Source organism: Lycorma delicatula, chromosome 5, assembly GCF_047948215.1.
Source record: "Lycorma delicatula isolate Av1 chromosome 5, ASM4794821v1, whole genome shotgun sequence".
Lineage (NCBI taxonomy): Eukaryota > Metazoa > Arthropoda > Insecta > Hemiptera > Fulgoridae > Lycorma > Lycorma delicatula.
This window is the reverse complement of record NC_134459.1, coordinates 170,515,316-170,528,644: the sequence shown is the minus strand read 5'-3', so window position 1 is coordinate 170,528,644 and position 13,329 is coordinate 170,515,316. Positions and strand designations below refer to the sequence as shown.

Sequence of the window (13,329 nt, the reverse complement as noted above, 5' to 3'; positions counted from 1 at the left end):
TAAATAAGTTACCTAATCACTTGAAGATCTACATCACGTAAATCACATAAGATCGTAAATCACATCATTCTTTAAAATCTCAATTTCATGCTTTAAAAAATCAAGTTATATTTTTAATTTATGTTTAAAACACCATTAAAACTAGCTTCAGTATTGTTTCCATTCTTATTTTATTTCAATTAGACCTGATAATTCCATTCATATTCTTAAGACTTCTAATTTCTTACTTAATTTTATTTTAAAAAACTTTGAAACTTGAATATTTTAAATGTAAAACTTGTTCAAAAACTCGATCTGATTTCTTAGCCCATAAACAGTCAAAAAATTTAAACAGGTTATTTAATCCCAACTCCTACAAAAATACACTTGACATTCAAAATTTATGGGCTAGTCTGCAAATGAAAAAAGAAATTTATTCATTATTAATACTAAATAATGTATCAGTACTTTGTATTCATAGACATTTTTCTTCTTACCAGGCCTTTCTTTCAGTGGTTGATACAAACAACCAACTGGTACAACAAGTCTTGTTGCTTCTAAACGGCTTGAAGGCCAGACATTCCAAGTAAATCTTACACCATCTCTTTCTTCATTCTGCTGAATAAACTCTTCATAGGTGGTCATTTTGTATTACTAAAACAAATACAAAATTAAATTCATGTACACCCTGGTAAATCAGCACTTGTGCACTTTAGGTGTTACCACAGTGGCTTATGTATTAGCCTATCAACCAATAAATTGCAAACTTGGTTTATTGTTACTATCACCCGATATAACCATTATATTACCATTTATATTTATTTATTTTAAATGCAATTTAACCAAACTTAATCTAGGCTTGCTAACCTTGACTAATTATAACACAGAAATGTTTTGAATATTTAAATAATAAATTCAGTATTTATTGCAATTATTTATTATTTAAATAATCAAAACATTACTGTTAATTAGTCGAGGTTAGCGAGCGAAGTGAAGTTTGGTTAATTTATATCTACAATATAGGCAGCAAATTCTTGGGTTATTGTTTAAATAATCAAAACTTTTCACTACTTTTTTGGTCTAAAATCGATCATTTTTAAAGAAATTTTTTTTTAAACTGCAGTACTACCTAAAGCACACGTGTCGGTAAATCAACTTAATTAAGATGGGCAAGTAATAAATAATTTCTGCATTATCAAACGTTTTCAAATGGTATTGTATAACTTCACACACTGTTACAATTAGTCTACATGTAAATATTATCAGATAAATAGGTCTACATAATGCTGCACAAGCTCTAAAACTGGTTATGAGCTTAACTAGATAAACAATCTACATAAAATTATTATTTTAAATAAATTTAACTTATTATTTTTGATATTATTCATCACTTAAAACAAAATCAACGACTGGCAGTTCAACAAATGAGCAATAATCTTACTTAAAGTAAGATTTTCTTTTGCTATGTCATACAGCTCTCAATTTAACAAATAACCAATTAATGAAAGAACAATTTCAAAGTAATTGTTCTTTCATTAATTATTTCATTAAGTAACCAGTTCAGTTCAAATACTTTAATGATATGTTAGTCAAGAGAAATAATATTAAATTCAATGACATTAAGGTGGTAAAGAAAACCTTGGAACTACAGTTCTAGCAATACAAAAACTATTAGAGAATTTCATAAAACTAAAATGATATAATTTTCTACATACCTCTTCACAACTGATTTAATAAAAAAAATAAAAACACGTTCTCATATTTAGACAACTACTCCAAACTACATTTACACAACCAGCAACATTAACCAGACACGTCAGACGAAACTACCAGCTAAACGTTTAAAACAGCTGGTAGAAGTGTTGCCACCACGATTTAACTTACTTATTTTTAAAATTTGATTCTTAGAATCCATTTACAAATTTAATCATTACATCTATATACAAATGTGGAATTTAAAAAATTTAGTTTAATTAAATTGTTTTCGTTAGGTAAATATCAGATAAAACAATGAAAATACAAAAAATAATCATTGTAATCTAATAATTATTTATTATCCTAAAATACGTGTATCGAGTATTTTTGGGGTCAACTATTACAGTTAAAGTTTCAATATTTTTTCTAGCAAGTAGAAAAGGTACACATCAACATTCAAGAAGCCATCACAGCATAAACGTTCACATTCTACACCGCGAAGTACGAAGCAGTTTATTCAACTGAAAAGTCGATTAAAAGACGTGTAAGAATCTCTAAATTAAAACATTTTAATATAATTTAACAAATTTCTTTCATACAGAATTGGGGAAAATAAGCAATTCAAATAAAAGTCAATGTAAGGAATCAAATAGTGGGATCATTACAATGAGTGTTTTTACTTCCTTGTACGACGTATTGTAATCGCGAAAAATTTCGGTTTTCATATTTCAACGGAAATAAACATTTTGACCATCCCTGAATCCATTTTGACAACTTTCGGCGTGACGTCTGTATCTTGCATAAATCAAAAACGATTAGCCGTAGAATGTTGAAATGTTGTATTTAGGACTGTTCTAACATCTAATTAATTGTACACCTCCTCTTTTGATTGAAATCGACTGGGCCATAAATGTGTATACAAGGGGTTTCAATTTTGAAATATTTGGATTTTTCCTTAACTGCAGTAATAAGCCCTTATCGAGGGCTTTTCAATGATATAAGTGGTACTTATTTTCATTGCTTCCAAAGTTATAGTCAAATAAAATTTTAATTAATGAAATAATTGTATCTTACAAGGGACAAAAAAACACATTGAATAGAATGCGATTTCATATAAATTTGTTTTTTAACTAAAATATAATGATTAATAAGTTTTAACCTCAGATTGTAAAAAAAATATATAATTCAACAAAAACAATAAAAAAAAATATCAGAAGTTATTAATTAAATAAAATTTTATGCAATTTTCATTTTAAAAAAGTATGTGTATGTAATTTAATAGGCGTACAAGGAAATGTGGTGTCCACCATGATGAAAGTAACAAGGTGTAGCATTGTACGAGCGTATACGCTCGTACCAAAATCTCATTTTCTACCGGGTTTTTTGAACATATAAGTAAGGGATTTTGGTACAAATGTTTTTAGTTGTACAAAAATTTTAAATAGATGATAATGATTAAACGAGCTAACAATAGAATATTTATGAATGATTATTCACTTTCAATATGAATTAGTATTATTTGGTACTGATAAAGTTGTAATATTTATTAAAAATAATAAAAAAATTTTTTTTAATAATCCTTAATAAAAATAAATATTTTATACAAGTCTATTGATTCTTAAGAGTATTGAAATTGATTGTTAATTAAGATAAAATTCAAAATAATGAATGAAAACCTAAACAAACAGGGGACACATCTTATGAAGTGCAACTGACACAATGTCTTCGTGTAGCGTGTGTGGCTCTATGGTAACGACTCCTTTTGCTATTGGTGGGGTTCAGTATCGAATCGCCGATAATTTTTTTTTTTTATGCTCATAAAATATTTTTTTACTAATATTATTTTCCATTTATTATGTGAAACTATTTAATGCTGTTAAAATGGAAAATCAACTAAATGGGAGATAACTTATTTCAAAATTTTATAACTAAAGATCTGATATTATTTATTTTGGTCAATCTTCGGAATTGATGATTTTTTAGTTTAATTAAAAATATTATCACAAAACAATTTTTGAAAGAAATTGGTTTTAATAATCTAATTTACACGGGAAAGTGAGATATTACTTATTTTTTTAAGTACCAACATTTATATTACTTTATAATACTGAAATAAAAATAAAATAAAAAGTTGTTGTTTAGTGAAAAATAATTTTATATTCAATAAACATATTTTTCTAATGAGTCAAATGAAATGCAAGGGATTTTCTAGGTAAACCATTTTAAACCGCGTGCAATAAAGAGAACAATTGTTCTGCATTCAGGTTTGATATCTTAATCCGTTTTGTTTTACAACTCTGACTCATTTTTTTACCTGGACAAAGCAGAAAAGAATTTTCTCTTCGAAGACACAATTCTGTTTTAGCTTTTACACGGATAGTTTGTCTCTGAATTTTCTCGATTTTGTAACTACTCGCTTTTACACAGTGTTTTTTTTTTATACAAATTTATTCTGATACAAATGTAAATATGCCGTTGTGTTACTTCCCCAATTGTTTGAGCAGAACTGATTCGCCAGCGAAAAAGAACGTGAAATATTTTCCGTTCCTGGAGAATGAAGCATTACAAAGTTTGTGGCTATAAAAATGTGGAAAATCACGTGATAATATAAAAATTGAACATGGTAAAATCAAAAGTGTATTTTTATCTGAATTTAAATTTTGATGAAATAAATACGATTAAATTTCAAATTCAAATTCCTGTATGGGAAAAATGAAAAGAATATATTACTGGCTAATCGATCAATGGAATGAAATTTTCTCTGAACTTATTGACTTCATCAATTATTATTAAACTTTAAGTTCTAAAATTAATTAATTAAAAAAATTATATGATTTATACAAATTAAATGTTTGCATAGATGAATTGTCTCCTCAGGCTTCAATATAAAGTTAGATTGATTTTTCTAATACATGTTTGGTAAATCCTTTCATATACACATGTATGTACTGAAATAAAAAAGTTACAAAATTTTGAAATATATATGAAAAATTTTATTCTTTTATGTTTCAATAGTTTGTTTATTTTTGATAATTCTGCCCTTATTCACATTGATGTCTTGCTTCTGTTTGTGCGCCAACCGCACAAACGAATTTAAACATCATGGCAGGAAAAGGATTTTGGGACGAGCCACTGCGCAACGCTGGGTGTGCGACACCTTGTTCCTTTCATCATGGTGTCCACATTAAATTTTTTCCATAATACCTCACTATCTGACCAAGGCTGGCCACAGGTCTGATTGGAGAGATTTTACAACTGATAAGAATATAACTTTGTATTAATGTTCATAGAAATTGTATGTTTATGATTTTATATTAATGAAAACGTTTTATGAAATTGTAGTTAGATAAAAGAGGCGACTCCAGAAATATCAGATTTATTCAAGGAAAATATGAGAAAAGATTTGACCTAGAAAGAATTTTAGAGAAGTGTTTTGTATTATTTACTTAAATCACTGTAAAGTGAATAAGTTTCAGCCATTGATCAATTCAAAGTCGGATATTTCAGTATGGATTTATTTATAAAAAACCTGTAAATATTGCTTGCTTTATACTCATTAGAAATTCAGCCTAAAAGTTAGGCAGTGTGATATGATAACATATGTGTAAATATGAACAACTTCAGTCTTTTACAAGGGGATAACTGCTTACTATGGGCAGCTGTAAGTATAATAGTATTTTTTCAGTTATTAGTATGCACACAAAAAAAAAAAATATATCTGTAACTTATATATTTTTTAAATTTATTATATTGATATTAATAGTCTGTTCCATTCTTTTAATACAAACTTTTTTATAATTAACAGATCTTTGATTTATCAGTATGTGAATATTATAAAAATTTATAGAGTTGGGTTTTTGTTTCAGAATTTGAATTACTAAAATTCAAATATTTTGCAGTTAGTTACAATTTTTAATAGTACTGATTATTATGGTCATAAACAACACCAACACCATGCAGAGAAACTGCATCCATATCATTTATCATGGATGAACACAAAACAAGTTTATTAAATGTGGCTTTGGCATTAACCTTTTACATCCTTCAATTTTCTTGACAATACACATGTTACAGAACCATCAGCCTGTACAGGATGTAGTTTACGGTCTCATATAATTATTAACTGATGCTGGCACAAGGATTACATTTGAAAATATCACAATAAATAATATAAGAAACAAATTTATTACAAATAACAAATACATTAGATGCAATAAAAATCAAACAAATCAGCTTTTCAGGTTATCAACAGCAAAATACAAAAAAACAATATTATTTACTACTTCCCATAAATGCCTCTTGAAATTTTAAATCTGTGTTCAACTGTAAACGATAATTTTGTAACTCTTTCCAAGCGAGAGCAGTAAATTTTAAATTTGATTCTTCCTTGAGAGGCAGTACTTTTGATGGAATACCATATCTTACAGATTCTGTAAAATTTTTGAACTCATCATCTAAACTGTTAACAGCAGCTAATATTGGTACATCATTTTTATAAGAATTTTTTTGATTTATAGATAATATAGACAAGGACAGTACATGTAATGAACGTTTTAATAAAGATATTTGTTTTCTATTTTTTGCATAACAATAAAGTAAATAATAAGTCTGTGATAGTTCTTTTATAAATAAAACCACTCCAGAGAGAGCACTACTGCAATGAGGTTTTATAATGTAACAACAATAATTAATACTTTCAATTTCTAATCTACTAAAAAATAACTTATCTTTCAAAATTTTATAAAAATCATTTGCATGATCATTTTTTAAAGTAACTTCAAACATAACTTCTACATTTATTGAAGTAATTACAATTATATCTTTAAGTGCAATAATATTTGAATTAAATAATCCTAAACTATTATTCAATATATCACTTAATTTCAGAACAACAATTGGAAGTTTTAGCTCTTTAAACACTTCATTGTTATTTGAAATGTTATATATTAAAGAAAATGAAATAGTAATTTCTTCTTTCAATTCAAAATCTGGTTCTTTAAGAATACCAATAACATAACCGCTCACATTGGGAGATAAACACGTCACAGCAGAAAATGGTTGAAATGATTTTCCATCATTATTTATTTGAGTAATAATTTTTGTTTCAATTCTTATATTGTTATCGAATAAATAAAAATTTGTTAATATTTCATCTGAAATATTTTTAACTGGTAAGCAGTATATCCAGTAACCATTAATAATTTTCTGCCACGAATCTTCACATTGAATCAATGAAGTGCTTACAGCAGTTTTACATTGTGACAATGCTTTTCCACAAAATTCTCTTTTCTTCTTAATATTATCAGAAATCTCTTCTAATGATAATTTCATTATATTTAATTTACTACTTAAGTTTAACAATAATTGTGTTTCTTTTGTTTCATTATGAACTTTTAAATTCTCTGAAAAGTCAGTAATGATTGGTTCCATTTCATCATTTAACAATATTTTCACTTGAGGTTTACCAATTTCCAAAAAATCACTAATATCATATTTCTGTATATTAGAAAATTTCTTAAATACATTTAAACTTTCAATTCTTTTAATAACAATAATTTCAGAATCTTCTTGAATGATATAATATTTTATTAATGGATCATATGAATAAAATGGGTTAATTTTTGAAGGATTCAAAAGTAATGTATTACAACAACTAATAACCTTTTTATTATAAATTTCTAATATGTTTCCATCACTGCAGCAAATAGTAATATCAATTTTTTCTTTTTCACGTAAGAGTTCATCATTTATAAAGCAACATTTTACGAAAGGAAGAATATCAGCTGAGACAAGATTTTCCATTATGTCAAGGATCACGTATTTTTCTTTTATAATTACATTCAACAGAAGGCTTTACACTGTAAACAAAATTTATTGAAAACAATCAAGTGACAATTTATTGATTGAGAAAAAAAAAACAATAATACTTATTGTAATGCAAATTATATACAGGTGGTGTATGATAAGTTGACACATTTATAAAGTCGATTATAAATAAATGTTTTTTACCTAGTGTCTCATACTGTGCATGCATAATCCCTATTTTGTGGAAATATTAGTAGATGTCACTAGTCTTTATATTCGGTACGGATTTCACAACACATCATTTATTGTTGAGCTAAGGCTGATCATGGATGTTTGTCTAATTCACAGCACGCTAAAGTTGTGCTTCTTTATGCTGAATCCAAAGTGTTGCAGTGACTCAATGACAATTTGAAATTCATTTTAAAACTCAATGGACTCCAGCAAGAAACACCATTCTTTGTTTATACTGAAAATTTGAGAAAGAAGCTAGCATAAAAGAAGAGAAACAACCTAAAGCAGCTCCCGTTCATTCTCTGGAAAATATCAAAGCATTTCGAGTTGCCATGCAACCTAGTCCAAGAAAGTTTACATGTTGAGCTTCACGAGAAATGATTCCCACTTCTTGTTTTATGGGAATATCTTGTACAGTATAAAGAATATTACACAGTGACCTCAAGCTGTTTTAATATAAACTGACTGTACTGCAAAAGTTGACACAACCTAATAAGCAAAAAAAAAATAAAAATTTGCACAGGTCATATGGGAAAGATAATGTTCTGTTCAACACTTTGTTTTCAGATGTGGCCTACTTTCACATTGATGGGACTTTTAACAAACAAAATTTCCATTTTTGGGCGATAGCAGCACCACAAATTGTGTATGAAGAACAACATGGGTCTAAAGTTACCATTTGGGCAGCTTTATCCAGTCATGGATTGATAGGGCCAGTGTTTCTTGATGACACAGTTAATTCTCAATGCTAATTGGGAATGATTTTCTACCCAAACTGCTTGTGACCGAGTTGCCTACAGATACTCAATGGTTTATGCAGGTTGATGCAACCCCTCGCACAGCTAATGTTATGTGTTGGATTTAAAATTCAGTTTTTTGTAATCGCATAATTTCAAATTGCTATTTGGGTTGCCACAATGAATAATTTTTTTTGGCCACCTTTGAGCCTGGATTTAAATCCTTACGACTTTTTTTTTATGGGGATATTTAAAAGAGAAACTTTTTCTGTTAATAACTGCACATCTTAAGGAAATGTGTGCACAGATAGTTCAGTTGTGAGAAAGAGGACTTGTGTAGCAGTCATCAAAAACATATGTACACACTCACCTTGAAAAGATTGTTAGGTGTAATAGCAGCCATACTGAACATGTCATGTAGTAAAAGAACTTTCCGTTAACACTGTATTCGGTATGTAAAGTTGTAATTACATTAAATTCAAAAATAAATATATAATCCAAAATTCAAATGTGTCAACTTACTGTGCGCCACTCAAAACTTAAACAATTTAAAAATTATATTGCTATAAGTTGACTACGTTTTCTGTTTTCAATTTAACAGATCAAATCTGAGTAAGACTGTTAAAAAAAAATTCCAAGAAATTAAGAAAACTGACTTTGAATCACTTACGTATGTAAACAAACAAACAATATTAACAAAAGGCTATAGAGGCAGACAGTTTTTATAACAGATGTATGCATTTATCACATAGACAGTCTATATTTGAACATTCCAAATATTTTATATATTATAGTCTGATAAATATTTTGAGTATTTGATGTATTACACTAACAGAGATTTCCAATTAAAATAAAAGAAATACTTCTTTGATTGTTATTATTTTTGTTGATTTATGATATCAGTAACTTTGAGATGATTAATTTGTACATTCCTCATTGTGGTTGGCCAATATGGCTTACGTTTTAAGAGTATGTATGTACACTTGCATGCACACACATGCTGAATGTCTAGAAGATACAGATAGATGTACTACAGGTTCTAACATAAAAGTAGATTTATTGGAAATGCCAAACAAAATATTTTTTGCAATGTTGTAGACACTTTCTAACTGATAACTGATATGGTTTGAACAACAAATTTACAGCTTTGATTACTTACTTTAGCCTTTGACTATTGAGGAACAATAATCATACGAATAATTTCTTTTTTCTAAGTACAATATGATATAAAAAATGATGCAAAACAGATGGGAAAAATATTAAACTTCAATGAAAATACTTGGCAAAAATTTGGCATCCTAGAAATAGTAGTGTTTTAGACCATGGCTTATTTTGAAATTTGTCTTTGAATTAGCATATACAATGCAGATGTGTGTAGAGTTATTTTTTCCAACACTCAAAACAGTTTCTTCATTCTGACTCAAGAATGATTACTTAAATGTTTCAATGATTTCTAAAAAGAAAATATTGGTCAATTCAAATTATCCACATACTGAATTTTCTGCCATGTTCAGTAAATCTAAAAATTTCATCACAAAGCTGTCTTTGTTTTTAAAAAACTATCAATATTTAAAAATAATATATATATATAAATATATATACGTAAACTATCCTAGGGGATAGTTTCAAGGTTCCTTTCAGGCAGTAGGCACCATCCCAGCCACAAACCCTTGTGAAATCAGAAAATTTTAATTAGGATAGGGGCAAATATTACTGATCAACAATTTTCTGTTGATCAGCTTTATTAATACAAAACAAAAATGATTACTTCAAGAAATTAAAAGTTACAGAGCAAGCTTGGAGTTTCTAAAGCTTTCTGCATTTTTGAATGTGGAAGAATTCAACTGAGATATAAACCATTCAACTAGCCCCTCAAATATTATGTAAAAGCCAATCAGTGTATTGTCTATATAAGTAATAACATAAAATGTAATTAACTTCTAAGATTTAAAAAAATAACTCAATGAAAACATGGAATGACTTAATAATAGTCAAGCACCACTTGTCTAATTACAATAACAAATTTTACCATCACAGCTAACTTGGTGCACAAAACATTGAAATTGTTCTCATGTATTCATTTTTTCAGCATTCAATATGATTTCCTGAGAACCATCAGCATCAATTTCTTTCTTAACACTTTCACCTTTTTCTGCAAGTATATCTTCAATGTTTTTAACACTTCCTAACTGGAACCAACCAAGATTATCAGCAATTAGATGATTATTACCGCACCCGTCACACTTAACTATAACAACTCCTTTATCATATGCTTGTTTCGATATAAATTTTGAACTTCGATGATTACATTTCTTACATGTAAAGCTAAGTAACTTTTTTGACTTTAATTTTAACAAAGGTACACTGTTACTAAGAAGTCTACAATTGTCAGGTTTACAAGGAGAATTATCTTCAACAAATTTATTTCTTCTGGCAGATAACGACGATAAATTCAAAGATTTATACGTCTGATTCACAGTAATTCTCTTGAAAACATTTGCTATCGTAAAATTAATGATTTTATTCATTCTATTCACTCAAGAATAATTCAGTTACGAAAAATAACAAACTAACCTATACAGACATATAACTCGCATGATGCAATTCATAACGTATCGCACATTAGCCTATTCTAACCTATCAATCGCTGATTTAAAAAAAATAGATTTAATATTTACTTCGCATTAACAGTGATTCAGTTATTAAAATAACGTACTCTATTTTCTATACCAAAATTAATTTGCTGTTTTTGTTAAGTAAGAAAACGTAAAAAATTCTCAGCTGTAGCTGAAAAATGAGTCAAAGGAGCGCGACGTTCAAATGTAGTTTGTTTAATATTCAATAAAACTGAAAATGCACATTTAGATGTGCATGCATTTAGATGCATTTAGATGTGGATAAATAGATGGATAATGGAAAAATATCACTGTGTAGAAAATTAATATTTTTTTAAAAATTATCGGTTTCAACTGAAGAATATTTTTATTCTGCAGACGTTTTATGTGACCCCACGAACTCCTTATTTATTTCTTCCTTATTCATTTCATCTAGGAATCTTGTAAGATCTGTAAGATAAAAATCTGCAAGTTTTTCTGTGTGTGAGTGTATATATATATATATATCATCATCATCATCATCATTGCCATAGAATTAACCACACAGTTTCAAAATTGCTCTCTCATCTCTTCCTCAGCCATGCTATTTTTCTCCTACCAATCGCTCTATAATCCCACATAATCGTTGGAATCCTATTTCCATCCATTCTGTCTATTCGACTCATCTACTACTGCCTATTTTTTGTAATCATGATTTTAAATGTTGACTCCTAATTTCTGATTATTGCACTGCTACTGATATAATCCGCTACTGAGAATAATACAGGAAGGGAGAAAAAAACCAAGAGAAAATTAATTATTTGAATAAACCAGGTATTTCTAAAGGTGATAAAAATCCACAAAAGTGAAAGTATCAAAACATGACAATTGTTTTACTGCAGATATGAGGTTTGATAAAAAAATTTCTGGAATTTTTTAATTTCCCAGGTTGTATAAGTCCAATTGTCATAATTTTTTTGTTGTGGTGTTGGTATACTTGTTCCTAACATATGTTTACATTGGTAGCCATACTGGAGGCTTAGTTTATTGTTGGGTGTAAAAAAGGTTTAATGAGTTTTGGCATGGTCAATGATTTTTAACTTCTGGAAAAAATGAAACAAAGAATTTGTCTTAAATTTTACTTTAAAAATGAATAAAGTGCGGCATCTCATTGGTAGTGTTGAATGTTGCATTTGGTGATTCTTCTATGAATAAAACAAGTGTTTATAAGTGGTGCAAACGTTTCCAAGAGGTCTGTGAAGATACTGAAGATGATGAGCACTCTGGATGTCCCAGCACATTAACAATCTATGACATCGTCAAAAAAGTGAAGGAAATGATCGTGGACAATCGCCGAATCACTATCAAAGAGTCAATAAGGATTACTACCTGGAAGTTGTATGCAGTTTGCATGAAGCTATCCAAAGAAAACACCCAGATTTATGGCAAAATAATTCATGGCAATTGCACCACGTAATGCACCTGCACATACTTTACTCCTTGTTCGTAAATTTTGGCCAAAAACAAATCCATTAAGACGTATCAGCCTCTGTATTTGCTGGACATGGCTCCTGTGACTTATTCCTATTCCCCAAGCTGAAATGAATCGTGAAAGACGATGTTTTACCAAAATTAAAGAGATAAAGACAGAATCACTGAAGGAGCTAAATGCCATATTGAAGATTGAGTTCCAAAGGTTAGAAAGGTTGGTTCCAAAAGTTGAGTTCAGCAAGGTTGGTAAAAGTGCTGACACAGATTTACTATATCTGAAAAGGATTATGTTGAAGGTGACAAAATCAATATTGATGAATAAAGAAAGATTTTTTAAGAAAAATTAAAATTCTTTGGATTTTTTATTAAACCTTGTACATGTGAATTTGATATTTAAGTCATATTGAGGGTGGAATAGTGTTAAAAGAGAGAGAAGTGAAGTTTTTAAGGAATATATTGAAGATGAGAATAGAAAAAGCAAAAAGAAATATTGAAGTTTATGAACGATTAAAAGTGGGTTGAATAAAAAGACTGTAGTTCAAAGTAACTAAAAAATTAAGCAGTTTGGACCATCAAGAAAATTATGTAAGGAAAACCCTTGGAAAATGAGTGAGATGATATTTAGAGATAGAGCTGGGGGACGATGAAGTAGATTACCAGTTGAAAGACTGACATAGAAGAATGAGGAATTTCTTGGAAAGAAGTTGAAAGGGTGCAGTGATGCTATAACCTATGATGGTGAAGTTAAATAAAAACTTTGAACATATTACACTGAAAAGGATCTAAGTAAATGTGAA

The 13,329-nt window shown here is 28.6% G+C and overlaps 2 protein-coding genes across 7 annotated transcripts in view; both read right to left on the bottom strand.

Annotated features, from left to right (window-relative positions):
- Sec23 (transport protein Sec23) overlaps positions 1–1,831 on the bottom strand; it is a 71,213-nt gene extending 69,382 nt beyond the window's left edge. For all 5 annotated transcript variants that reach the window (XM_075367511.1, XM_075367510.1, XM_075367512.1 and 2 more), the window contains exons 1-2: positions 1,695–1,831; positions 477–633 (exon numbers count right to left, since the gene is read on the bottom strand). In XM_075367511.1, the coding sequence (XP_075223626.1) occupies positions 477–624 (148 nt within the window). In that variant the 5' untranslated portion in view covers positions 625–633; positions 1,695–1,831. The remainder of the gene's footprint in view (positions 1–476; positions 634–1,694) is intronic.
- A 4,009-nt stretch (positions 1,832–5,840) lies between these two features.
- On the bottom strand, positions 5,841–10,617 carry LOC142325585 (uncharacterized). 2 transcript variants are annotated; one of them, XM_075367508.1, is made up of 2 exons: positions 10,477–10,617; positions 5,841–7,532 (listed from the first exon to the last, which is right to left on the bottom strand). In XM_075367508.1, the coding sequence occupies exon 2, from the start codon at positions 7,474–7,476 to the stop codon at positions 5,947–5,949; it is 1,530 nt and encodes a 509-aa protein (XP_075223623.1). In that variant the 5' UTR covers positions 7,477–7,532; positions 10,477–10,617; the 3' UTR covers positions 5,841–5,946. The 2 variants fall into 2 exon arrangements, with proteins under 2 accessions (XP_075223623.1, XP_075223624.1); XM_075367509.1 differs by having other exon boundaries at positions 10,462–10,592.
- Positions 10,618–13,329: the final 2,712 nt, after the last annotated feature.

Excerpts from the sequence above, each read along its gene's own strand:
- LOC142325585 (XM_075367508.1), bottom strand. The coding sequence starts at position 7,476 with ATGGAAAATCTTGTCTCAGCTGATATTCTTCCTTTCGTAAAATGTTGC.